Below are 26,740 nucleotides of genomic sequence, written 5' to 3'. Positions count from 1 at the left end.
CCAGGGACCCCTCCCACTGTGCCAGGTGCTCCCAGCCCCAATGTCCAGCCTGGCCTTGGGCACTGCCAGGGATCCAGGGGCAGCCCCAGCTGCTCTGGCAATTCCAGCCCAGCCCCTCCCCACCCTGCCAGGGAACAATTCCCAAGATCCCATCCAATCCTACTCTCTTTCAGTTTGAGGCCATTCCCTGTGTCCTGTCCCTCCATCCCTTGGCCAAAGTCTTTCTTTATCTTTCCTGCAGCTCCTTCAGGCAGCAGAAGGTCTCGATGAGGTCACCCCAAACCTTCTCCTCTCCAGGCTGAGCAATCCCAATCCTGCCACCCTTTCCTCATGGCACAGCTGCTTCATCCTCACCTGCAGCATTTCCTCCTCCTGGCTGAAAATCCCCAGAGCTGTCAGCTCCAGAGTTGGCTGAAAGCCTGGGATTGATGCTGTGGGAAGACAGTGGGACAATTTTGTGCTTTTGCATGAGAACATTGCAAGATTTCGATATTTTAATTAACATTTTTAATGTTAAAGAGTTAAGAGGAGCCTGGGAGCTTCAGTGAGGACAGGTCCTTCTTTCCCCTCATCAAAGAGCCTTTCTCCCAGGGAGCTCCCAGGCTGCTGAAGAGCTTTTGGAAGAACGACTCTGGATAAGGGAAGAGAAAGTGTGCTTTGAGTTAAAGGTACTTTGCATGGCCCTGCACTCCCACAATGCAGATTAAATGGATGAGGGATCCAAGGATGTGCTGCTGGAAAAGGTGAGCAGAGCCCAATCCATGCGAGGAGCAGGGCTTTAATCAAGTGACAGCAGTGTAAAACAGTCCTTAAAAAACCAGGAAAAGGTGCACTGCTTTGTGACAAATCCATCATTAAACCGCTCTTCCCCCGCTCCCAAATCTCCCTGCTGCTGCTCCACAAAGGAAATTTCACCTCATTTGCAGCACTCTCAGCCCTGGAGGCTGATTGAGACTGTTGGGTTTGTCAGGAGCTGCATCTCCCTCGTGTGTGCGGAGCTGAACGCTGCACTGCCAGCTCAGTCAAAGCCCGCAGCTGTCTGTCTGTCTGTCCGTCCCCAGCCTCTCCTGTTTATCTGCTGTGGGCTCTGGAGCCCTCTCTGCTCACAGGGGCTCAGCCACACAGAGCAGCGTCTGTTCCCTGCAGGAAAATTCTTCTGCACCGCGGATTGTCACCGTGCTCCCAAACCTCCTCTGCCTTCCTGAGCCTCTCCTCTGCTGCTCCGAGGGCAGCAAAGCCCCTGGTCCCACAGGATGCTGTCCCGGGCTTGGCACAGGTGGGACTGAGAGGGGACCCGTGTGACGCTGGCGCTGTCCCCTCCCGGGGCTCTGCAGCAGGGAGGACACGAGCCTGGCACCTCCAGCCCTCTGCTTTGCTGTGCCTCTCTCCGCTGCTGCTCCGAGCCTTCCCCCAAGGCAGGGATCCCAAAGGGATCTCCAGCCCTGCCCTTGGCACAGCGGGGACTGAGAGGGGACCCGTGTGACACGAGCCTGGCACCCCCAGCCCTCCTGCGCCCTCTCAGGGGCTTTGCTCGGGCTGCTGCCCTGAGCAAAGCCCCTGGTGCCGCAGGATGCCCTCCTGCCCTTGGCACAGCGGAGGGGACGGTGTGCCGCCGGCGCTGTCCCCCCGCTGTCCCCCCAGCCCTGCGGGCGGACAGCCCCACCCAGGGCTGCTCTCAGTGGTGCCACTGTTCCAGCCCCGCATTCCCCACCTTCCCCCGCTCCCCAGAGCTCCCCGTGCCCTCGGCAGCAATGGGGCCATTGTGGGGGGCTGGGGGCCCCGGGGGCAGGGCAGGGCTGGGCATCGCCCCCTCCCCACCCTGGAGCAGCATCTCCTCCTGCTCCTTCTTCCTGCCCCTCTCCCCTCGCTGCCCCCCCGGCCCCGCCGTGTCAGGGGCTGGCTCGGAGCCTCCGCAGAAGGGCAGGTTAATACTCGGGGCCAGCGCTCTGCCCCGCACTCCCAGCCCTGCTCAGCCATGGCCAGGATTTGCTGTGCCCTGCTGCTCTCGCTGCTGCTGCTCCTGCACAGCCCGGGCGCCTGCGGGGCCCCGCCTCAGCCCCGCGGTGAGTGGGGACCGGGGACCGGGGGCTGGGGGGCTGCGGGTCCCTCTGTGCCGCCGGGGACGGGGAAGGGGAGGGAATGCCCAGCAACAGCCAGGGAAGTGCGGGAGCTGTGTCCGGTGTGCCCCCAAGGCAGGGGGACCTGGGGCTGGGATGGCTCCTGTGGGGACAGCACGGGTGGTCCGGGTCACCCCTTGGCGCTGGAGGAGGCCCAGGTGGGACAAGGGCTCTGCCTTCCCTCCCCTCTCCAGCTCCACAAGTGGAGCAGGAACTGGCTGGGCACTGGCATCACCTCCCGAGCAGGAGGGCTGGGTCGGGTTGCTGGGAACGGCACTTTCCTTGGATTTCCTTCATCTGATCCTGAGCGAAATCCTGCTCTGTTTGGCTTCCCAGGTGGGCAGCCAGGAGCAGGTGAGCTGCCTGCTCTGCAGCTTGCACGGGCTCCAAACCCCAGCCTGGAATGAGTGCCAGCAAGGGCTGGACACCCGGGGCAGGGATGGACACCCAGGGAAGGGATGGACACCCAGGGCAGAGATGGACACCTGGAGCAGGGATGGACACGCAGGGCAGGGATGGACACCCAGGGCAGAGATGGACACCCGGGGCAGGGATGGACACCCAGGGCAGAGATGGACACCCGGGGCAGGGATGGACACGCAGGGCAGGGATGGACACCCACCCAGGGCAGGGATGGACACCTGGAGCAGGGATGGACACCCAGGGCAGGGATGGACACCCGGGGCAGGGATGAACACCCAGGGAAGGGATGGACACCCGGAGCAGGGACAGACACCTGGAGCAGGGATGGACACCCGGGGCAGGGATGGACACCTGGAGCAGGGATGGACACCCGGGGCAGGGATGGATACCCGGGGCAGGGATGGACACCTGGAGCAGGGATGGACATGCAGGGAAGGGCTGGACACCTGGAGCAGGGATGGACACCCAGGGCAGTGATGGACACCTGGAGCAGGGATGGACACCTGGAGCAGGGATGGACACCTGGAGCAGGGATGTACACCCAGGGCAGGATTGCATACCCAGAGAAGGGATGGACACCCAGGGCAGGGATGGACACCCACCCAGGGCCGGGATGGACACCCAGGGCAGGGTTGGATATGCAGGGAAGGGAGGGTCTGGTCCTCAGGAGCATCTCTGCTCTTCCCCATGCTCCAGGCAGCTCAGGGATTTCTGGATTTCTCCAGAAATCATTGCAGGAGAGGCAGACTTGGCTGCAAGGCCAGACTTGTGGGAATTTAAAATGTTTGGACAGTGTGATGAGGATGGCTCACCCACAGCCATGGGCAGCCTGAGCTGTGCAGGTGTGACAGTCCCTGCAGAGGCACCTGGGGCTGAGGGAGGGGGGCTTTCAGATAAACTGAGCCCTTTCTCCTCAGGAATTTGGGAAAGGAGGGTTCTCCTTGCTGTGCAAAGAGAAACAGAGCAGTGACTGAGCTGAGCCCTGCTGTGAGCAGTCAGCTCTGTAAAATAAATAATCCCTTTTAGTGCTGGGTTACTGCACTGTTCTCCCAGGGCTTTAATGGATACGGCAAAGATGCCCTGAGAGGAATTTTCTGCCAAGTCAGGGCATAAATTCAGCTATTCCTGAATGATTCCTAGTGTGGATATTTGTAAATATAGAGTAAGATTTTATTTCTGGTTTAATTGGAGTTTGAACTAAACTATGCTGAGTCGAGGTGTCAATCAGAGCAAGTGACTGTCACCTCCTGGAGACAATGGGCCTGTCCTGCAGATCCTGACTGTGGCTGAAATCCCCAAAATCTCCCACCTGATATCCCTTTACTCTTCCCTTCTCTGAAATAAACTCTGCTCTCATAAAAAGAGCTTGAAAATGTTATTTAGGGCCAAATCACAGAGCAGAAATAAATAAAATAGATAAATTTCTGTTGTCTCCAGCTGTTCAAAATTTCTGTTGGCTCCAGCTGTTCTTAGGGAAATAAAGTAACTTTTCCTGCTTGGTTTGTCACTAAATCCAGGGATGATTCATCAGCACAAGGGGGGATTTGTGGTTTATTTCTGGAGGAATTAATTGAGCCTTTCCCTGGACCTTCATTTCTCACCTGTAAACTGGGCACCCCTGGAACAGGGATTTCCAGTGCTGCAGATGGACTTCCCTGGGAGTTTTCCTTCCTGTGCAATGAATTATGGGGGGAAAATGAAATTCATCCATACAGGAAAATGTTAGATTGGATTGTAGCGGGAATTAGAGCTCCTGACAAAGTGACCGCTGCCTGCTTTGCTCCCACCTTCCCAGACCTTTCTGGAGCCGATTCAGCCTTGATGCCTCTCAGGAAACAAACCTGATTATTGCCTTTGCAGACCCATCACAGAGTATTTATTTTTATCTGCCTCAAAGACTGAAAGCCCCATTAGATCTCACACTGAGGACCAGCTGTAATATTTATGCCATCATTTAGAGCAGATTTGTTGGCCCGAAAGCTCCCATTTAAAAATCTGTCCACAGAAATCTCCTTTATGACAGGAACTCCCTGGGCCCTGCAGAAATCAAATATTAACAGAGCACTTGACAGAGACAGGCTAAATGAGAAGAAAAAAATTAAAAAGAACAGGATGCCATAGACCTGCAGGGGAAAATGGGCCATTCATTTAGGAAATCATAAAAAAACACAGTCTTTTTTTTGTGTCTTGCCACAGCTGAAAATGAAGATGGAAAATGGCATGAAAGTGAAAAATTAAAATAATAATAACAATTTATTCAGTTTGTTGCATTGCTGATGCCTCCTGATAGCCTCTCCTTTTCACTGTGGGTATTCATGAGGCTGTAGAGATTAATTATCTAGTATTAATTATCAGTTATGGGTTCCAGGTTTCTCTGTTGTTTCCCCCTGACAGATGTGACCCAGCTCTGTGCTGTTACTGCGGTTTATTAAGGGTGCCATCACTGGGGAACGGGGTCTGGCTCCTGTTGTGCTGGGAATGTTAACCCTTAACCCGGGAATGTTGTTCCCAATCCCAGCTGATTGCTGAGTCGTGTGCCTGGTTCTGGTCCCATTCCCATTAACTGATACCCATGGGGATTGGTTATCCAGGTCTGAGGTGCAGTAATCGCTTTCCAATCCCTTTCCAGCCTTTTTTTGGATGCCAAAATGAAGCTCAGATTTCAGTCCAGAGCTTCCTTCCTTCCGCCACTTCCTTCCGCCACTTCCTTCCTTCCTTCCTTTCACCACTTCCTTCCTTCCTTCCTTCCTTCCTTCCTTCCCGTCCTTCCGTCCTTCCTTCCTTCCTTCCTTCCTTCCTTCCGTCCTTCCTTCCTTCCTTCCTTCCTCCTTCCTTCCTTCCTTCCTGTCCTTCCATCCTTCCTTCCTTCCTTCCTTCCTTCCTTCCTTCCTGTCCTTCCTTCCTTCCTTCCTTCCTTCATTCCTTCCTTCCTTCCTGCCTTCCTTCCTTCCTTCCTCCTCCTTCCTTCCTTCCTTCCTTCCTTCCTTCCTTCCTTCCTTCCTTCCTTCCTTCCTTCCTTCCTCTCCTTCCTTCCTTCCTTCCTTCCTTCCTTCCTTCCTTCCTTCCTTCCTTCCTTCCTTCCTTCCTTCCTTCCTTCCTTCCTTCCTTCCTTGCCACTTCCTTCCGCCACTTCCTTCCTTCCTTCCTTCCGCCACTTCCTTCCTTCCGCCACTTCCTTCCTTCCTTCCGCCACTTCCTTCCGCCACTTCCTTCCGCCACTTCCTTCCTTCCGCCACTTCCTTCCTTCCGCCACTTCCTTCCTTCCGCCACTTCCTTCCTTCCTTCCGCCACTTCCTTCCGCCACTTCCTTCCGCCACTTCCTTCCGCCACTTCCTTCCGCCACTTCCTTCCTCCCTCTGTTTTTCCCTCCCTCCCTCTCTCTGTGCTGGCACTGCACACATTTATCCCTCCCTCCTCCTCTCTGTGCTGCCCTAGGAGGATGAGATTTCCACAGAGACAAGGGACACCCTTGTCCTGGGGTGACAAGGGACATGCTGCTCACCTCAAGTCCATGTCACCCCCCCAGGAACTCTGCTTTCCTAAAGGTGCTTCCCTAGAAAAGCATTAGGAACATTTAAAATATTCAGCTAAAGCTGTGAAACAGAGAAAGGACCAAAACCTGCAGCTCCTCTCCGCCCACTGCTGCTTTACCAGCACCCATCTCCCCTCCCAGAGCACTTTTCCTGTGACACTTTCCCTTCTTTCCCTCTGTCCCTGCCGTCCCCAGGCTCCCTGTGCAGGACCAAACCCACGGACCTGGTGTTCATCATCGACAGCTCGCGCAGCGTGCGGCCGCACGAGTTCGAGAAGATCAAGGTGTTCGTGTCGCGCGTGATCGAGGCGCTGGACGTGGGCCCCAACGCCACCCGCGTGGGTGTCATCAACTACGCCAGCGCCGTGCGCAGCGAGCTGTCCCTGCAGGGCCCGCAGAGCAAGGCGGGGCTGCTGCAGGCCGTGCGCAGGATCCAGCCCCTCTCCACGGGCACCATGACCGGCCTGGCCATCCAGTTTGCCATCAGCCGCGCCTTCAGCGCCACCGAGGGTGCCAGGGGCAGCGCGCCCGACTTCAAAAAGGTAAAAAGGGGCTGGCTCTGCTGCCCGTATCCAAAGAGAGTAAAACACAAAACAACAAAGTTGTTTCATGCGGTGCTTTATTGAGGGGCCTGGGGTCTCTGAGGACTAACGTCCCAAAATCAGAGTCCCCGCTTCCCAACAAACTTACAAGATTTTTATACTTCTCTAAGCTTTCCCTTGACTAACGGTTACATTGTATCTCTAACAGAACATTCCTTAGGGACATACATCATGTAGATGACAATTTCTCCCTCTACTGCACATTCTTTAGATAACCATGCTCTACTGATTTCTTGCAACACTGGTTTTAGTTCACATACATTGTGCCAAGGGCCTACTTGGGTTACAATCCTTAGCATAACTACGTCTAATACATAATTTTGCTATTCTTATTTGAATATTAGAATAACTCACTGCAACAGCTCCTCCAGCTCCTCGCCTGGGACTTGTCATGGGGTGGTTGGGAAAAGCAGAAAGGTGATTTTTTTCTGGGCTTTGGTTGTGTGTGGACACCTGGGATTGATTGTCACAGGTGGAAAACCTCTGGGAGGGGCAAAGGGGAGGTTTGAAAACCTCCAGGAAGTTCACACCTCTCAATTCTTCTTGGAAACCTCTGGGAGGTGCAAATCCCTCAATTCTTGGAAACCTCTGAGAGGTTCAAACATCTCAACTCTTCTTGGAAACATCTGGGAGGTTCAGACCTCTCAATTCTTCTTGGAAACCTCCGGGAAGTTCAAACATCTCAACTCTTCTTGGAAACATCTGGGAGGTTCAGACCTCTCAATTCTGCTTGGAAACCTCTGGGAAGTTCAAACCTCTCAATTCTTGAAGACCTCTCTGGGAGGTTCCAATCTCTCAATCCTTGGAAACCTCCAAGAGGTCCAAACCTCTCAATTCTGCTTGCAAACCTCCGGGAGGTTGAAACTTCTCAATTCTTGGAATCCTCTGAGAGGTTCAAACCTCTCAACTCTTCTTGGAATCTTCTGGGAAGTCCAAACCTTTCAGTTCTGTAAAACTTGTGGGAGCTTCAAATCTCTCAGTTCTTGAAAAATCTCTGGGAGGTTCAAACTTCTCAATTCTTCTTGAAAAAGAAGCTCATCTTTGGGGCTTAGTGAAAGAAAACACAAAACTCATTATAACTTAGTCAGGCTTAGTCTCAGTTTTTGTTCTAAATGCACTCTGACAATTGCACACAGAGTTGGCCACTCCTGCAGATTGGAGAGACCTCTCCACTGAGCTGTCCATGAAAGTGCTGCATCCTCACCTCTGGAATCTCTTCCGCACCGCTCAACATCCCTCTCCTCGTGCACTCTTCTCCTGCTGCCAGGCAGCTCCCCCAGGCCCTGCTGTTCCCTGTCACCTCTGGCTGTGTGGAACAAACTGTCCTGGATTTCCAGGGTCTCCCTGACAGCTTTCCTGGACAGCTGGAAGAGCTGGGAGCAGTGAGCTTTGGAATGATGTGTCTGAGGCATTAAAATAAAGGGGGAAAAAAGGAAATCACTCCTTGATTTCCCTCTTCCCTTCCACTCCAGAGCTGATCCAAGAGGCAGAATCTCAGAAGGAGGTGGGAAGGGGTCTCTGGAGCTGAGCCTGAGCTCCAGCAGGGCTGCCCAGGCCCAGGCTCAGGTGGCCTTTCAATGTCTGCAAAGTGGAAAACTCCACAACCCTTTGTGTTCTTGGGTCCCTGGTTATTTTTTCACTTTTTCCCTCTGCCCTGAAGTCCAGCCAGCTTTTGCCTTCTGCTCAGGGTGACCCCATCCCCTGCCTGGGAGGAGGAACAGGTTGTACAGGGATTTAGGGAGGTGAAGCTTCCAGAAACACCAGACACGGTCCTTGCTCCTTCCCACAGCAGAAATCCAACAAATCCTCGTGCAAATCTGGTTGTCAACATCCCAAAACATCACACGGTGCTTTGCTCTTGCTTTGTGCAGCAAATGTCAGCCCGGGGCAGGGAAAAGCACAATTTGTTTCTGGAGGAGCTCCGAGAAAAACCTGCTCCCAAAACCTTCCTCAAAACCCGCGGGGAGCCCAATTACTTCCACCTTATTTTTTAGGGAAGAACAACAAATAAATTGGCAAATTGCTGAGCAAATCCAGGGCTTTATGCAGCTTTCTGCCCGATTCTCCTTGGAGCGCTGCTGGAACATCACATTCCCAGGGCATAATGAGCCGTCACTCCCTCGTTAGCTGCGGGATCGCCGGGAAATGCCAGCCCGGGCTGGGGATACCCGGGAATGCTCAGGAATGCTCGGGAATGCTAAGGAATCCTCGGGTGTCTAAGATAACCAGGAATAAATTGTATCAGACCACGTGGGATTTCTGTCTGACAGAAGGATGAGGGATGCAGAATGTCAGGAATTCACAGGGAAAGCTGCTGGTTAAATGAGCAAAAGGTTTGACCTTGAAAAGCAGAATTTCTGAGTTTTCCCAGGGTAAAACTGAGGAGCAGGGCAAAATCCAGGGAGGCAGCAGAAGCTTCACCTTTTCATAATTCCCCTCACATGGCTGAGCAGTGCCAGCCTCTCCAAGATCCAGAGGCTGCTCCTTCCCTCCAAGCCTTTCCCAAACCAGGCACACACCAGGACTCAGCTTTTTCAATGACAGGGAAACTCCGAGGTCCTCAGGCTGCAAGTAATTTGGAGGTAGGTTTGAAAATAGTAAGAGTAAAAAAAGGACATTTTTTCACATTGACTCAGGCTGGATGCAGGGAAAATATCTATGGTAGGAATCCTAGGAAAAAACCAGGAATTCCTGATGCCTGGGTTAACCAAATGTGATATTAAGAGATATTTTTTACACTCTTTCTGTCAGGCTGTCACAGACAGGTGCCCTGGCTTCCTCTCACTGTCACATTCACTTTCCCCATGGGCTCTCTGATTAATTCCCAATCCCGACTCTGTATCCAGAAAGTTTTGTCTTCTCCAACAGCAGAGCAGAAAGCAATGTGAATTTTGAGTCCTTTACGGCTGATTTCCACACAGAGGCATTATGAGGATCTTCCTCATCACATCCAGGGGTGGATGCTGCAGCCCCACCCCGTCTGGGGTTTAGCTGGACTTGGGCTTAGCTGAAGATGGAGAGGAGCTGATAAAACCTGGAGAATTTCTTGATTTAGGAAGAAACTTGCAGGAGGACACACAGCTGCTGACAGGACCTGCTGGCAGGGTTTGGTCCCTGCTTTGATAACACCTCTGTTCCCTGATTTGATAACACCTCTGTTCCCTGATTTGATAATGCCTCCTCTGATCCCTGATGTGATATCTCCTCTGATCCCTGATGTGATATCTCCTCTGATCCCTGATTTGATATCTCCTCCGATCCCTGATGTGATATCTCTTCCGATCCCTGATGTGATATCTCCTCTGATCCCTGATTTGATATCTCCTCTGATCCCCGATTTGATTTCTCCTCTGATCCCCGATTTGATTTCTCCGCTGATCCCCGATTTGATTTCTCCTCTGATCCCCGATTTGATTTCTCCTCTGATCCCCGATTTGATATCTCCTCTGATCCCTGATTTGATATCTCCTCTGATCCCTGATGTGATATCTCCTCTGATCCCCGATTTGATATCTCCTCTGATCCCCGATTTGATATCTCCTCTGATCCCTGATTTGATTTCTCCTCTGATCCCTGATTTGATATCTCCTCTGATCCCCGATTTGATGACTCCTCTGATCCCCGATTTGATGGCTCCCTCGTTCCTTCCAGCCCTGCTTTGAGGTCTCCTCTCCTCGGCAGCCCCGGGCGGCGCTGCTGGCGCTGCTCAGGCGGAGGAGCCCGGCTGGAGCTGAGGCTGAGCCGAGGGCTCTCTCTCCTGGCAAAAGGCTCCACTGCAGGGATGGATCCACTCCCGCCCCAGGAAAACCCCGCAGCTCCTTGGGCATCCATTCCCCCTCACCTGACACAGGTGCTGCTTTGCCTTTTTTTTTGCTTTGCTAGGCTAGAAGAGCAAGGCTTGAATTTATTTTTTCCCCTGTGGAAGAACCAGTTGAGGAATTATTATGCTCCTGGGAATTTTTAATTGTGCAGCCCTTAGAAAGTGCAGATAAACAGCTGAAATGAGGTTGCAAAGCCCCACATTTTTCATTTTTCCCCTGGTTTTTACAGAGGGGAAGCTCTTTCTCCATTCTGCATTCCAGCCCAAGCCATTCCTCTGGAGTCGGCAGTGGTGTCACAATAAATCAGTTGTAAGGAAAAGTGGCAGGGGCAGAAGAATTGGCAAAGAGCAAGAATTCAGGTCTTGTGACAAAGTCTCTTTCAGAAGAAAAATAAAGAGGAAAAGGGACAAACCAGGAGCAAGACTCTGGGAGGCTTTTAGCTGGTTCAGGGCACTGTTTAATCCAAGCTGAAATCCAGTTCCCACTTAAACCAGCTGCCAGTTTAATGCTGGCACCAGCAGGGGTGGGGTTTAATCCCTGCTGTTTATTTTGGAACAGAGAATCACAAATCCTGGCAGGCCCTGACACACAGCGTGACCTCAGGCCTCTTCCCCTCTCTCCCCTTGGAGATGGTTCCAGTTCCATCCTTCAGCTCCTCCACCTATAAATGGGATGAAGCCTTCATCTCACGTTTCCATGGCTTTTCCTGAGATGCTGTGAAGCCCCACACCCAGCTGGGCTTGTCCTGAGTGTCCCTGAAGATCTTTAGTTTGGCTTGATCTCAAGTTTGGCTATGAACAACATAAATCTTATTTTAGTTTCCTTAGAGGGGGTGCATCAGTTGGCCCTTGGTGAAACCATCAATCCTTGGCAGCTGTCCCTTGGTGAAACCATCAATCCTTGGCAGTTGTCCCTTGGTGAAACCTTGGCAGTCCCTTGGCATCATCCGCTTGTCCCTTGGTGAAACCATCAATCCTTGGCAGTTGTCCCTTGGAGAAGCATCATCCTGGCATGTCCCTTGGAGCCTCATCCTGGCGTTGTCCCTTGGAGAAGCCTCATCCTGGCAGCTGTCCTTGGGAACCTCATCCTGCACTGTCCCTTGGTGAACCCATCAATCCTTGGCAGTGTCCCTTGGTGACCATCATCCTGCATGTCCCTGGAAACCATCAATCCCTGGCAGTTGTCCCTTGGTGAAACCATCAATCCTTGGCAGTTGTCCCTTGGTGAAACCATCAATCCCTGGCAGTTGTCCCTTGGTGAAACCATCAATCCTTGGCAGTTGTCCCTTGGTGAAGCCATCAATCCTTGGCAGTTGTCCCTTGGTGCCATCAATCCTTGGCAGTTGTCCCTTGGTGAAACCATCAATCCCTGGCAGTTGTCCCTTGAGAACCATCAATCCTGGCAGCTGTCCCTTGGTGAACCATCAATCCTGGCAGTTGTCCCTTGGTGAACCATCAATCCCTGGCAGCTGTCCTTGGTGAAACCATCAATCCCTTGGCAGCTGTCCCTTGGTGCCATCAATCCTTGGCAGTTGTCCCTTGGTGAAGCCATCAATCCTTGGCAGCTGTCCCTTGGTGAAACCATCAATCCTTGGCAGCTGTCCCTTGGTGACCATCGATCCCTGGCAGTTGTCCCTTGGTGAAACCATCAATCCTTGGCAGCTGTCCCTTGGTGAAACCATCAATCCTTGGCAGCTGTCCCTTGGTGCCATCAATCCTTGGCAGCTGTCCCTTGGTGCCACCATCAATCCTTGGCAGCTGTCCCTTGGTGCCATCATCCTTGGCAGTTGTCCCTTGGAGAAGCCGTTGATCCCTGGCAGTTGTCCCTTGGAGAAGCCATTGATCCCTGGCAGTTGTCCCTTGGTGAAGCCATTCAATCCTTGGCAATTCTCCCTTTGTGAAACCATCAATCCTTGGCAGTTTAACTTTCCAGCTCAGAAAGAAGCTAATTCCACCTCAAAAAACCATGGCTGGTGCGATGTCCAAAGAATGGGAAAAGCTGGTGGGATTCCCTTTTCCCTTAATTTTAGAAATGCAAACCCTTCCCTCCTCCCGCGGCCTGTCCCACCAAAATTCTGGGAATGTGGATGAGGATCGCAGTGCCCAGGCAGGCCGTCCCTCCCCGCTGCAGGTGGCCATCGTGGTGACCGACGGCCGGCCCCAGGACGGGGTGCAGGACGTGTCCGCCCGGGCCAGGGCCGCGGGCATCGAGATCTTCGCCATCGGCGTGGGCAGGGTGGACATGGGCACGCTGAGGCAGATGGCCAGCGAGCCCCTGGACGAGCACGTGGACTACGTGGAGAGCTACAGCGTCATCGAGAAGCTGACCCACAAGTTCCAGGAGGCTTTCTGTGGTGAGTCCTGGCGTGCCCAGCCCAGGGCTGCAGGGCTGCCAGCCAGGAACTGGGAATGGTTTGGGTGGGAAGGACCTTAAAGCTCTGCACAGAATCCTGGAATGCTTTAGGTGGGAAGGGAGCAGAAAGCTTATCCCATCCCACACCTTCCATGGGCAGGGACCCCTCCCACTGTGCCAGGGACACCTCCCACTGTGCCAGGGACCCCCCTTGTCTCGGACAACTCCTGTGCCAGGGACCCTCTCTGTGCCAGGACCTCCCACTGTGCCAGGGACCCTCCTTGCAGGACACTCCCCTGTCCAGGACCCTCCACTGTGCCAGGCCCTCCATGTGCAGGACCCTCCCATGTCCAGGGACCCTCCCACGTGCGGGCTCCCAGCCCATGTCCAGCCTGCCTTGGGCATGAGGTCGGGGCATCCCAGCTGCAATCCAGCCAGCCCCTCCCCACCCTGCCAGGGAACAATTCCCAATTGCCAAGATCCCATCCAGCCCTGCCCTCTGGCACTGGCAGCCATTCCCTGGCTCCTGTCCCTCCATCCTTGTCCCCAGTCCCTCTGCAGCTCTCCTGGAGCCCCTTCAGGCCCTGCAGGGGCTCTCAGCTCTCCCTGGAGCCTTCACCCTGTGCCAGGACCTGCCCACCCTCACAGGGACGGATTCCTTCCCAGTATCCCATCCAGCTCTGTCCTCTGGCAGTGGGAGCCATTCCCTGTGTCCTGTCCCTCCAGACCCTTTTCCAAAGATCTCCTCCAGCCTTTCCCATGGAACCTGTACCTGTGACCACCCTTCACCCCTCTGCTTCCTTGCTCCAAGCCCTGCAGGATCAGAGCCCTGAGGGACACAGGGGCTCTTTGAAGTTGCCTTTCCAGAACTGCAGGGTTCTGTTCAGGGGATTTCAAGTTTTGGTTAAGGAAATCTCCAGATTTCCCTGGCACTGGAGAGTTTGTAAACACGATGCACACACTCCTGGAGGCACTGAAAAAAACCTGGAAAAGAGGGTTTTAGCACACTGAAATCACACCCTTTTGGGGCAGTTGAGAGAATTTGTTTTGCATTTCCCCCGCCAGCATTGCCTCCAGAACTCCCAGTTCAGCTGGGATGGTCCCAGCTCCTGGCAGAGGCTGAGCTGCCTTTGACTGATGCTGCTTTTGGGGTTGGGAGCCTTGTGGGGCAGGAATCTCTCCTGGCTGGAGCAGGATCTAATTCCTGTCTGCACAGCACATCAAAGGAGCCCGAGCATCCCAAAAACACCATCCTAAAATAAAAAAATCCTGTAAAAACAGCATCCTCCAAATAGCACCCCACAAACAGCATCCTACAAACACCATCCTATAAAAACAGCATCCTCCAAACACCATCCTATAAAAACAGCATCCTCCAAACACCATCCTATAAAAACAGCATCCTCCAAACACCACCTTACAAACAGCACCCCACAAACAGCATCCTACAACAGCACCCTGCAAACAGTGTCCTACAAACAGCATCCTATAAAATCACCATCCTCCAAACCCCATCCTACAAAAACAGCATCCTCCAAACCCCATCCTGCAAACACCACCCTACAAACACTATCCTACAAATGCAGCTTTGCTCCTACAGGAGCTGCTGGAGGACTGGGAATGTTTTATTGCTTCCAAATGTGCCCCAAGGCAGCAGGAATGGGCCATAAATCCCCATTTTCTGTCAGCAGGAGAGGCCCAGGGGCCTCTCCCTGGAAGGAAGATGTGTGGCAACACTTCCTGAAAGGTGAGATCCACCTGGAACTCCAAACACACTCGGCTGGGCCTGGAGAACTCCAAGTTTCTGACAGGTGTAAAATCTCCTGGTCCAGCTCCCAGGCTGCAAGTGATGAAGGGGAGCAGCTTTTTGTCATGGAAAATTGGCTCCTCTGTGGAAAGGAGGAGAATTTCAGATACAGAGTGAGCTGAGGATTGTCCTCAGGTGATAGCAGGAATGAGTCAGGCGTTATCAGGTGTCACTGCAGCAGCAGCAGCTCATGGGAGAGGGACACAAACACCTCAGACAAAGGGAGGGAGAGAGACAGAATGTGAGGAGTGGAATCCAGGCCATGAATATTTGTGGAGTTTGTATGGGCTTCGCTGGGATCAGGCACCTGTGTGGTTTGAAGCTGGGGGGAAAATCCTGTCTGTGCCTCCCAGTGCAGATGGCAAAGCTCTTCCCACGGGAAAGCCCTGGGAGGTGAGGGAAGCACTCGGGATTGCTGCAGGGAGCAGAGGACAGCCCTGGGGGAATGCTCAGCTCCCTGTTAGTGTGTTGTGCACATGCAGCTGCCCTAAACCACCCCAGAGATGAACCCGGACCCCTGCTCGGGCACAGCATCTGTGGGACTGACAGTATTGATTGCACGGAGCTGTAGGTGACTGCTGGGGATATTTCTCCTCAGAGACCACCTTTGGCTGGCTGGCGGTTGCAGTTGGGCACTCGGAATGAGCCCATGCAAAGCAGAAACTCAGTTTTACCCTCTAGTGGAAAAGGTTCAGTGATGGTGAAGAGAAGAGAGCGGGTTCTGGCCCCAGGGTTAAATCCAGAGTTTATTCCAGGGTGGTACAGGTCTGAGATCTCAGTAACAGCTCCAACAGACCATGAACCACATGGCTTCAACGCCTTTTTAATCTCACAGGGAGGTGGGAGGGAGCAGGACAGGTGAGCCACCAACCAGGTGGGAGGGGAGGGTCTCAGGGGATGCAGGGTTCTGTTCAGGGGATTTCAAGTTTTGGTTAAGGAAATCTCCAGATTTCCCTGGCACTGGAGAGTTTGTAAACACGATGCACACACTCCTGGAGGCACTGAAAAAAACCTGGAAAAGAGGGTTTTTAGCACACTGAAATCACACCCTTTTGGGGGCAGTTGAGAGAATTTGTTTTGCATTTCCCCCGCCAGCATTGCCTCCAGAACTCCCAGTTCAGCTGGGATGGTCCCAGCTCCTCGCAGAGGCTGAGCTGCCTTTGACTGATGCTGCTTTTGGGGTTGGGAGCCTTGTGGGGCAGGAATCTCTCCTGGCTGGAGCAGGATCTAATTCCTGTCTGCACAGCACATCAAAGGAGCCCGAGCATCCCAAAAACACCATCCTAAAATAAAAAAATCCTGTAAAAACAGCATCCTCCAAATAGCACCCCACAAACAGCATCCTACAAACACCATCCTATAAAAATAGCATCCTCCAAACACCATCCTATAAAAACAGCATCCTCCAAACACCATCCTATAAAAACAGCATCCTCCAAACACCACCTTACAAACAGCACCCCACAAACAGCATCCTACAAACAGCACCCTGCAAACAGTGTCCTACAAACAGCATCCTATAAAATCACCATCCTCCAAACCCCATCCTACAAAAACAGCATCCTCCAAACCCCATCCTGCAAACACCACCCTACAAACACTATCCTACAAATGCAGCTTTGCTCCTACAGGAGCTGCTGGAGGACTGGGAATGTTTCATTGCTTCCAAATGTGCCCCAAGGCAGCAGGAATGGGCCATAAATCCCCATTTTCTGTCAGCAGGAGAGGCCCAGGGGCCTCTCCCTGGAAGGAAAGATGTGTGGCAACACTTCCTGAAAGGTGAGATCCACCTGGAACTCCAAACACACTCGGCTGGGCCTGGAGAACTCCAAGTTTCTGACAGGTGTAAAATCTCCTGGTCCAGCTCCCAGGCTGCAAGTGATGAAGGGGAGCAGCTTTTTGTCATGGAAAATTGGCTCCTCTGTGGAAAGGAGGAGAATTTCAGATACAGAGTGAGCTGAGGATTGTCCTCAGGTGATAGCATGGAATGAGTCAGGCGTTATCAGGTGTCACTGCAGCAGCAGCAGCTCATGGGAGAGGGACACAAACACCTCAGACAAAGGGAGGGAGAGAGACAGAATGTGAGGAGTGGAATCCAGGCCATGAATATTTGTGGAGTTTGTATGGGCTTCGCTGGGATCAGGCACCTGTGTGGTTTGAAGCTGGGGGGAAAATCCTGTCTGTGCCTCCCAGTGCAGATGGCAAAGCTCTTCCCACGGGAAAGCCCTGGGAGGTGAGGGAAGCACTCGGGATTGCTGCAGGGAGCAGAGGACAGCCCTGGGGGAGTGCTGAACTCCCTGTTAGTGTGTTGTGCACATGCAGCTGCCCTAAACCACCCCAGAGATGAACCCGGACCCCTGCTCGGGCACAGCATCTGTGGGACTGACAGTATTGATTGCACTGAGCTAGAGGTGACTGCTGGGGATATTTCTCCTCAGAGACACCTTTGGCTGGCTGGAGGTTGCAGTTGGGCACTCGGAATGAGCCCAAGCAAAGCAGAAACTCAGTTTACCTCTAGTGGAAAAGGTTCAGGTGATGGTGAAGAGAAAGAGAGCGGGTTCTGCCCCAGGGTTAAATCCAGAGTTTATTCCAGGGTGGTACAGGTCTGAATCTCAGTAACAGCTCCAACAGACCATGACCACATGGCTTCAACGCCTTTTAATCTCACAGGGAGGTGGGAGGGAGAGGACAGGTGAGCCACCAACCAGGTGGGAGGGGAGGGTCTCAGGGGACAGTGACACCTGGACAGGCCAATGACCCCAGGTCTGAGAAGCATCTTTGGAACTTCTGCCAATCACACGATGCCCTTGCTGGAATGTGGAACTTGACAGACAGCAGTCAGGAATAGGGCAGGGGGCAGGCAAGGAGGAAGTAGTCACAGCTGAGGGACAGGATTTAGCTTCACACCACAACAGACAGCAGGGAAAAGTGCTTCCCACAGTGCTCAGCAAAGTCATGGGGAAACGGGAAACCTTGGTGCTCCAGCCTGTGGTGAGATTAACCAGAGCACTGAACTACACACAGCTCCAGGGGCACCAAAATTCCCAATGATCTGGGCTGGAACAATCTACCAGTGCTGGCACAGCCATGGGAAGTGGAAAGGCAAAAAAAAAATGTACAAAACATGAGTAGAGCAGAACACAAATGGCTCAAAATAACAAACCTGAACTCAGAAAGACTCTGCTCCACCTGCTATCTGTTCACTCCAGCCCAGGGCCTGGATTTCTACACACTTTTCCCTGGCATTTGTAGCTGAATTTGCCTCCCCAGCCCTGTTTGCTCTGGAGGTTGTTTACCAGCCTTGCTGCCCTGGCTGTGACAGTGCTGTCACCCCCAGGGCCACTGGCTCCCGGTGCTGCCACTCAGCTCTGTTTGCTCAGCATCCCAGGAGCCACAGCCAGGGCAGGAGGGGCAGCAGGAAGGTTTGGGGAGCAGAGATCTGAGAGCTGCACATGCAGGGACAGCTCTGAAGTGCATCCAAGGTGTGTTCCCACAGGAATGCTGTCCAGGAAGGGCAGCTGAGCTCCCTGCTCAGGACTGTACTGCAGAGCTGCAAAAATTGCAGCTGTCCTGCTGGCCAGCCCAAGGGGCAGTTGGGACCCAAATCTCACCCCAAAGCTTTGCAGAGGGAGGTGTGCTGCGATTTGCCCCACACCCAGCTGGGTTTGTCCTCAGGAGGGGGAGGATTTCCAGTCCTGGCTGTGCCTTGGAGCAGGGAGACTTGTGGGAATTTCTTCCTTGTCTTTATGCCTGTCCTGGTTTGAACAGCCAGGTGTCTGCTGAGGAGGGCAGGAGCCTCCCCTGAAATGGAAAATGCAAACCCCCTCCCTCTTAATTACTGTAATTCTGAAATGAAGGGGCTCTCAGGCAAAGATATGGGAATGGGAATAACAGTTCTGTACTGGGAAATGAAAAATCCAAATGCAAGAGTGCAACCAAGCCCTGGCAGAGTGAGAGCAGGCCCTGGCACGCTGTGGCTCAGGGTGGGGGCACAGTCCCATGCCAGGGGGGCTCAGCCCTCCTGCAGTGCCAGCTGTGGCTCTGCTGGAGCAGGGATCCTGCACAAGGGGGGAGTTTTCCTCTGCAGCTCCAGGGCTGCTGGAGATGGGCCTGCTCTCCCTCTGGGAATGCAGGGCAGCAGAAAGCTGCTCCTCTGGGAATGCAGGGGGCAAAGGCTGCTGGGCTGTTCCAGGGCAGATTGGATCCAGGCAGGAATGCTTGGCTCCTCCCCTGGGCGCAGCATCTCCCCATGGGATGCTGGAATTGGATCAGCCCTGCAGGGACACTCAGTGGCCATGGACAGCAGAGATCTCCTGGAGGGAGGGTTGGCTGTGGCAGAGAGAAAGAAACCTGCCCCAGGCACAGCAGAGAGCTGCCCAGCTCTGACAGGGGGGGACAGAACACACCCAGCCCCGTTTCCAACCCCAGACGCTGCTGCAGCACTGTCCAGGCTCAGGAAGCTCTGTCCCCCTGCAAAGCAGATTTAATTGTGGGGCCAATGTGGGGCTGTGCAGAGCTGGGTCTGGGTGGGGAGGCCCTGGGCTGGCCCCTGCTGGAAGCCACCCCCTCCTCTCCTTGCAGTGGTGTCTGACCTGTGTGCCACGGGGGACCACGACTGCGAGCAGGTGTGTGTCAGCACCCCGGGGACCTACAGGTGTGCCTGCAGGGACGGCTTCAGCCTCAACAGCGACGGCAGGACCTGCACAGGTACGTGAGGGGACGGTGGTGACAGCACCGGGATGTTCTGCCCTGGGAAGGCAGAAAGGGAAATCCTGCTTTTGAAAGAATCACTTTCAAAACATTTCTGTGCTCTCCTGTTGGGTTTTCATTGATTAACCCCATTTTCTCAGCAATAAATGGTGTTAGGGTTCTATTTTCCTACATTATTTATTGAGGTCTTTGCTGCTGTTTTCTTCTGCCCTCTTCTCGTGTTTTCCCTCAGCTTGCAATGGTGGCCTGGGCTCTGCTCTGGATCTTGTGTTCCTCATCGATGGCTCCAAGAGTGTGAGGCCTGAGAACTTTGAGCTGGTGAAGAAATTCATCAACCAAATTGTGGATTCTCTGGAGGTGTCGGACAAACAGGCCCAGGTGGGGCTGGTGCAGTATTCCAGCTCCGTCCGGCAGGAGTTCCCCCTGGGGCAGTTCAAGAGCAAGAAGGACATCAAAGCAGCCGTGAAGAAAATGTCCTACATGGAGAAGGGGACCATGACAGGCCAGGCTCTGAAGTACCTCGTTGACAGCTCCTTCTCCGTCATCAACGGAGCCCGGCCCGGGGTCCCCAAGGTGGGGATTGTCTTCACCGATGGGCGCTCACAGGATTATATCTCAGATGCTGCCAAGAAAGCCAAGGACTCAGGTAGGGCTCCTCAACTCCCCGGGGCTTCCCTCTCCCTTGGCCCAGGCAGGACCCTGGATCTGTCCCTCGGGATATGCACAGGTTAGACTGAGTAATTCTGGGGAGATATTCCCTGACTATCCTTGCTCACAGAGAGCTTGGAACACCTCAGTCTGGGCGTCAGGTGCACCCTGGTTTGCCAAGAGCTGGTTTTAGTTCCCCTCTCTGTCTTTGGAGGAGTTTCTGCAGGCCAGGGTGGAGTTTGGGATGGACAGGATGACATCCCCTTGGGATGGGATGGACGGGGTGGAGTTCCACCCCCTGGAATGGGATGGGCAGGGTGCAGTTTTACCCCTGGAATGGGATGGACAGGGTGCAGTTCCATCCCCTGGAATAGGATGGGCAGGGTGCAGTTTTACCCCCTGGAATGGGATGGGCAGGGTGCAGTTCCACCCCCTGGAATGGGATGGGCAGGGTGCAGTTTTACCCCTGGAATGGGATGGACAGGGTGCAGTTCCATCCCCTGGAATAGGATGGGCAGGGTGCAGTTTTACCCCCTGGAATGGGATGGGCAGGGTGCAGTTCCATCCCCTGGAATAGGATGGGCAGGGTGCAGTTCCATCCCCTGGAATAGGATGGGCAGGGTGCAGTTCCACCCCTGGAATGGGATGGGCAGGGTGCAGTTCCACCCCTGGAATGGGATGGGCAGGGTGCAGTTTTACCCCTGGAATGGGATGGGCAGGGTGCAGTTTTACCCCTGGAATGGGATGGGCAGGGTGCAGTTCCACCCCTGGAATGGGATGGGCAGGGTGCAGTTTTACCCCTGGAATGGGATGGGCAGGGTGCAGTTTTTACCCCTGGAATGGGATGGGCAGGGTGCAGTTTTACCCCTGGAATGGGATGGGCAGGGTGCAGTTTTACCCCTGGAATGGGATGGGCAGGGTGGAATTCCACCCCTGGAATGGGATGGGCAGGGTGGAATTCCACCCCTGGAATGGGATGGGCAGGGTGCAGTTTTATCCCTGGAATGGGATGCACCCAGGTCTAATTGCTCCACAGGAATGTGGAAGGAAGCTGCAGGGGGAATTTCGAATTAGGAGGTTTCAGCACCTTTAGGGCTGGACAGGGCTCGGAGCAACCTGGGATGGTGGAAGATGGTGGAGCAAGAGGAGCTTTAAGGTCCCTCCCAAGCCAAGCCTTATCCACTCTGGGATTTGTCTGGGGCTGGTCAGGAAGCCCAGCCCAGCACCAGAGGCACAGGGGGCAAAGACAACGAACCCCAGGATTTGTAGGGCCAAGTGTGGCTTGGCTGCATCAGCCTCAAGGCCTGGAAAAGGCAAAGAAAAAGCAATAAAATGATAAACAAAGCCCAGACATGGGTTAAGGAGAAACCCCAGGCACATTAATAAGGAATTTCCTCAGCTGCTTTTGTAGGGAAAACACTCAGAGGCCACACACTGATGGATTCCTGTGCCTGAAATATTAATGCCTTGAGAGCTGCCCCTCTGCTGACCCGCTGAGCACATTCCCAGTCTCTGACACCCCTGTGCTAAATGGATCCAGCCCCTGGGAATTCAGTCAGGAATTGCCGAATCCTTCCCTTCCTCTTAACTTCACTCTCCACCACTAGATGGGACTCGGGGCCAGCACATGAGCAGAAAGGTCAGGGAGCTCGTTGAAAACCAATGTTTACAAAGCACTCTGACATCTTCTGGGGCTGTTCAGCTCTTACAAAACAAAAGGTTCTTATAAAGTGTATTTATAGAATTTATTCCTCCCCGGTGATAAAACTTTGTGCCTTGTCTCTCTCTCCTCTTTTGTCCCTGCAAGGAAATCTCTTACCTGTCCATGGCTTATTGCTGTGGGATAAACAAGTGCTTAAAGTGAGACTGCAAAATTGTTCAGTGAGCTGAGCCTTGGAAAAACAACACATATTGGATATATCCAGAGAAAGAAAGGCACAAAGGGGAGCAGGGAAGCGTTTCCAGTGCCTGGGCATGGACAAGTAGAGACAAGTATTTCAAATCAGGGCAAATTAATACCTCCCAAAATGGGAAAATTGCATTTCAGTTCAATAGAAACAGGTTTAAAGCAGATCAATCTCCTGACAGAGCAGGACAAGTTCTGAACTCCCAGCGGGGGCTGCAATTTTAGGCAGAGACTCAGCTCAGTTCTGCTGACCCCAGGTCTCTGCTGCAGGGGGACCTTGCCACTCAGGGGCTCGTTAACAGGGGTTGATTAGCAGTGGCTGAGCCTGTTCTGGAAACTCCCAGAGTCCTCTTTTGCTACATTATCACTTCCATATCAGTGGGATGGTGTTATCATCACCTGTCCTTTATTGCATCTCCAAAACCTTGCTCTCGTCGTCATTGGCTGGGAAATTCTGGTTAAACTCTGCCTGCAAAAATATTTTGGCCCCTGTTTGACCTGGCTGAAAGGAGCATCTCCAAAACCTTGTTCTCGTGGCCACAGTGCCCATGGTCTGGTAAATTTTAATAAAATCTCTGCCTGTAAAATTATTCTTGGCCTGTTTGACCTGGCTGAAAGGAGCATCTCCAAAACCTTGTTCTCGTGGCCACAGTGCCCATGGTCTGGTAAATTTTAATAAAATCTCTGCCTGTAAAATTATTCTTGGCCTGTTTGACCTGGCTGCAAGGAGTCTGGAATAGTGGGGGTGGAGGGGGTGATTCTCAGTGAGGGTCTGGAGCTGTCTGGGGGCTCAGGGGATGTCCAGCCTGGCAGGGTGGCCCCGTGCCAACTCCGTGGCCCTGACAGGATCCCGTTCTGGCAGGATTTCGCATGTTTGCCGTGGGAGTGGGCAATGCCGTGGAGGACGAGCTGCGGGAGATCGCCTCAGAGCCCGTGGCTGAGCATTATTTCTACACTGCCGACTTCAGGACCATCAGCAAGATCGGGAAGAAGCTGCAGATGAAGATCTGTGTTGGTGAGAGGGGACTGGGGTTCAGGCACAGCATCTGAAGGGTGGAGCAGAGGGGGGAAATGCCCCTCCAGAAACCACCAGGTGAAGATCTGTGCTGGTGAGAGGGGACTGGCATGGAGGGGTTTCATCCCAGTGTTTGAAGGCCGGAGTGGAGAGATGAAAATGCCCTCGGAGAAGCTGCAGGTCTTCAGTCTGTGTTGGTGAGGGGGGATTGGGATGGAGTAGAGGGATGAAAATGGCATTGGAGAAACTGGAATAACAGGAAAATATGACACTCTCCATTCATCTGAGGTTAAAGCCAGAAGAGATCAATAGATAATTTGAAATAATTATAGTTTGATTTCCTTCCCTGGCAGAGAAATAAGGATTCCCTTCCTTTCTGACACAGAAAATCAGGATTGTGCTGTTTCACTGGCCTCAGGGGTTTTGGTTAAATCAATTTTTTTGTGCCACTCATCCTCTTGCTGTTGTGACCCACAGAGGAAGATCCGTGTGAGTGCAAATCCATCGTGAAGTTCCAAACCAAAGTAGAAGAGCTCATCAATTCCTTGCAGCAGAAACATATCCTTTGGGATCTGGCCAGGATTGGGTGGGTTGGGATGGGAATCCAGAGGGAGCTTCCATGGGGAGGGTCTGTTCCTGGGGGAGGCACTCGGGCTGGGGCTCGGGAATGAGGCACCTGGGGGGTCAAATGGGGCACTCCGAGCTCCAGGCTGGGGACAAGGTGGGGGTTGGTGGAAAGTTGGACTTGATAGCCCTGGGATGGAGGGCTTTTCCAAGCTTTTCCAAGCTTTTCCAAGCTTTTCCAAGCTCTGGGATTCTGGGGTTATGGGGAGATAGGTCCTGAGGCAGCTGGAATAGGAGGCAGAGAGCTCCTGCAGAGCAAACATCCAACACTGCCCGAATTGCTCATGGACTGCAGGGACAGAGGGACATCACAACACCTCAGACTGCAGGAGGGTGGTGTGGATAATCCAGGTGGACACATCCACCCACCCCAGGTTCCCCCAGCTGGCCAAAACTCAGTGCTGGGAGATAAATCCTGATGGAACTGTTCCCTGGAAGCATCTCCAGCCGGGTGAGTTGGATCCCATCAGAACCCACCCGTGGGACTGATGCCATGCTGGGCTTTTCTTTCTGCCATGCTGGGCTTTTCCCTAAGTGGCAGAAAGAGAAAAAAATCCACAAAAAAAAAATCGTGAGAAGGATTAAAACTTCTGAAAAACAGAATTCATGGAGCCTCAGGGTTGCTCACAAGGGCAGGGGAGATGTCTCACCACTGAGGATCAGGACGGGATCTAATTTTAAAAGGAACATTCTGATTTCTTCACACATTTCAGGCCCTGCTGTGGCACTGTTCTGTTCCTCCTCCCGGAGCCAAACTGGGTGAGATCTGTGACCTGTGTGGAGCAGAGGTCGTGGGAAGTCACAGCTCCCACTGGTGGGTGGCTCTCCCAGGCACACCATCCACAGGAATTAGTGAGAAGAGCAGAAAATTGCTCTGGCACGCCAGGAAAAGCTCTTGCTCCTCTCCTCAGGGTCAGGGGCTCTGTCAGCCCCTCCTTTCCCTCCTCCTCTGGGAGCGAGCCCGTGGCAGTGGGAGGATGTGTGAGCACAGGCAGCTCCTTCCTGCAGTGAGCTCTGGGAGCACCAGAGGGGATGGGCACAGATCCCCTCGGCTCCTGCTGCCCTCCTCACCTGTGCTGCCAGCCTGGGGCTGAGCAATTACTGACTGCTTTGGCTGGAAGGGACCTTAAAATTCCTCCCATCCCAACCCTGCCACGGCAGGGACCCCTCCCCTTGTGCCAGGGACCCTTCCCCTTGTGCCAGGGACCCCTCCCCCTGTGCCAGGGACCCCTCTCACTGTACCAGGGACCCCTCCCACTGTGCCAGGGACCCCTCCCACTGTGCCAGGGACCCCTCCCCTTGTGCCAGGGACACCTCCCCCTGTGCCAGGGACCTCTCCCACTGTGCCAGGGACACCTCCCCCTGTGCCAGAGACCCCTCCCACTGTGCCAGGGACCCCTCCCCCTGTGCCAGGGACCCCTCCCACTGTGCCAGGTGCTCCCAGCCCCAGTGTCCAGCCTGGCCTTGGGCACTGCCAGGGATCCAGGGGCAGCCCCAGCTGCTCTGGCAATTCCAGCCCAGCCCCTCCCCACCCTCCCAGGGAATAATTCCTTCCCAAAATCCCATCTAAATCTCTCCTCTGTTAGTTAAAACCTTGGCCCATCTCTCTGTGCCCACATAAAAAGTCTCCCTCCCAGCATTCCCAGAAAAATTGCTGGTTTTCCTCCTTAACTGCTCCTCACTGGAAGCTGTGGCCAAAAGAATCGAAGCCCTGGAGAACAAGATCATCTAAAACCCCACCCCAGCAGTTTTTCACCTCCTTCCCAAAGTAACAGAACCAGAACTGCTCCATTTGTCAGGGAGGGCAGCTCAGCCCCAGGGCTCTGGGCAGCTTTTATTAAGGTCTAGGCTACCTGCATTTGTTTAAAAGGAAGAATTATTACAGTAGAGCAGACTTTGTATAAAGGGCAGAGCACAGGGTGTGACTGAGAGTTAGACCAGGCTCGAGTTTGCTGCGTCCTATAGAGTGCATATATTCAAAAAAAAAAAAAAAACCTTGAAAGAGTTTTTATTTAAAGCTTAATATATATACAATGTGTTACTGAGTACTTGATGACGAGTTCTGTGAATCCTCTGCTGCAGCTTTTGTTTCCACGCATGAGATAATTTAATTTAAAAGTCGGAGTGACTTAGACTCACCCTGTCAGTATTTAGGTGAGGTTTAGTCCTGATCCTGAGTGTGCTCTGCAGGCAGGCTGGGCCAGGCTGCTCCTGCCTGGGCTCATCCCGAGCTGTGGAACTGCAACGGGAAAAGCTTTCCCAGCTTTGGCAGTGGCAGTGTCCCAGTGCCTGGGCTGAGCCTGGGCTGGGTGACCTGCAGGGGACTTTCTGTGGCCCTGAGTGACACCAGCCAGGAGATGTCCTCGGTTCTTGGTGACCCTGACAAGGCTCAGGGACCCTCTGTGGCTCTGCCGCCAGCCAAATGTGCCGTGCTGTGTCCCCACACCCTCAGCTGGAGCTCCACTCCATCCTCCACCCTGGGAATACTGCTGGAGCTGCCCTGGAATCAGAGCCTGGGTCCCTGCACCCTCCCAGGCTCAGCCCAGACCCTGCAGACTCTGCTGCTCCTGGATTCCCTGGGAATGTGGGCTGGGAGCACCTCAGGCTGCCTGTCCCTGCAGCTGTACCTGCTCATGGATCCCCACGGATGCCTTGCAGGAGGTTTATGGGCTTTATGGGTTTCTTTATGGGGTTTTATTTTTTGTATCAAAATATTTATACTTGAGACTACGTGAGAAAAGCTTTTTGGGGCAACTTGGCCTGTTCAGAAGCGTCACCAGAGCAGATGTGTTTTGGTTTTTGGGAGAATATTAAAAGTTTGCTGGAAATTTGGGAAGCCAGTGTCATCCTTTGAGTGAACGCTGAGGAGGTTGCCTGAAAACAGCACCTCCCCAAAGGCTCATCAGTATTGATATTTTTACCAGTATTGCAGGCAGGACGTGGTTTGTCTGGCCCTGCTGCTGAATCAACCAGCAGCACTGTGGTGTTTCACCCCAGGGACACTTTTGGCCATGGCTGGGTGGTGTTTCACCCCAGGGACACTTTTGGCCATGGCTGGGTGGTGTTTCACCCCAGGGACACTTTTGGCCATGGCTGGGTGGTGTTTCACCCCACAGACACTTTTGGCCATGGCTGTGTGGTGTTTCACCCCAGGGACACTTTTGGCCATGGCTGGGTGGTGTT

The 26,740-nt window shown here is 53.5% G+C and overlaps 1 protein-coding gene across 1 annotated transcript; it reads left to right on the top strand.

Annotated features, from left to right (window-relative positions):
• Positions 1–1,975: 1,975 nt before the first annotated feature.
• MATN1 (matrilin 1) lies at positions 1,976–25,289 on the top strand. Its single transcript, XM_009097542.3, has 8 exons — positions 1,976–2,063; positions 6,268–6,614; positions 12,626–12,848; positions 19,236–19,361; positions 19,597–20,010; positions 22,781–22,933; positions 23,411–23,491; positions 25,240–25,289. Exons 1-8 carry the CDS (start codon positions 1,976–1,978, stop codon positions 25,287–25,289), a joined length of 1,482 nt encoding a protein of 493 aa, XP_009095790.2.
• The last annotated feature ends 1,451 nt before the right edge of the window (positions 25,290–26,740 follow it).

This window comes from Serinus canaria, chromosome 23, assembly GCF_022539315.1.
Source record: "Serinus canaria isolate serCan28SL12 chromosome 23, serCan2020, whole genome shotgun sequence".
NCBI lineage: Eukaryota > Metazoa > Chordata > Aves > Passeriformes > Fringillidae > Serinus > Serinus canaria.
The sequence above is the reverse complement of the archived record's forward strand: the minus strand, read 5'-3'. Positions and strand labels throughout refer to the sequence as shown.

Coding starts and splice junctions, on each gene's coding strand:
- MATN1 (XM_009097542.3), top strand. CDS start 1,976: ATGGCCAGGATTTGCTGTGCCCTGCTGCTCTCGCTGCTGCTGCTCCTG. Junction 19,362..19,596: donor CGACGGCAGGACCTGCACAG/GTACGTGAGGGG, acceptor GTTTTCCCTCAG/CTTGCAATGGTGGCCTGGGC. Junction 22,934..23,410: donor GCAGATGAAGATCTGTGTTG/GTGAGAGGGGAC, acceptor TGTGACCCACAG/AGGAAGATCCGTGTGAGTGC.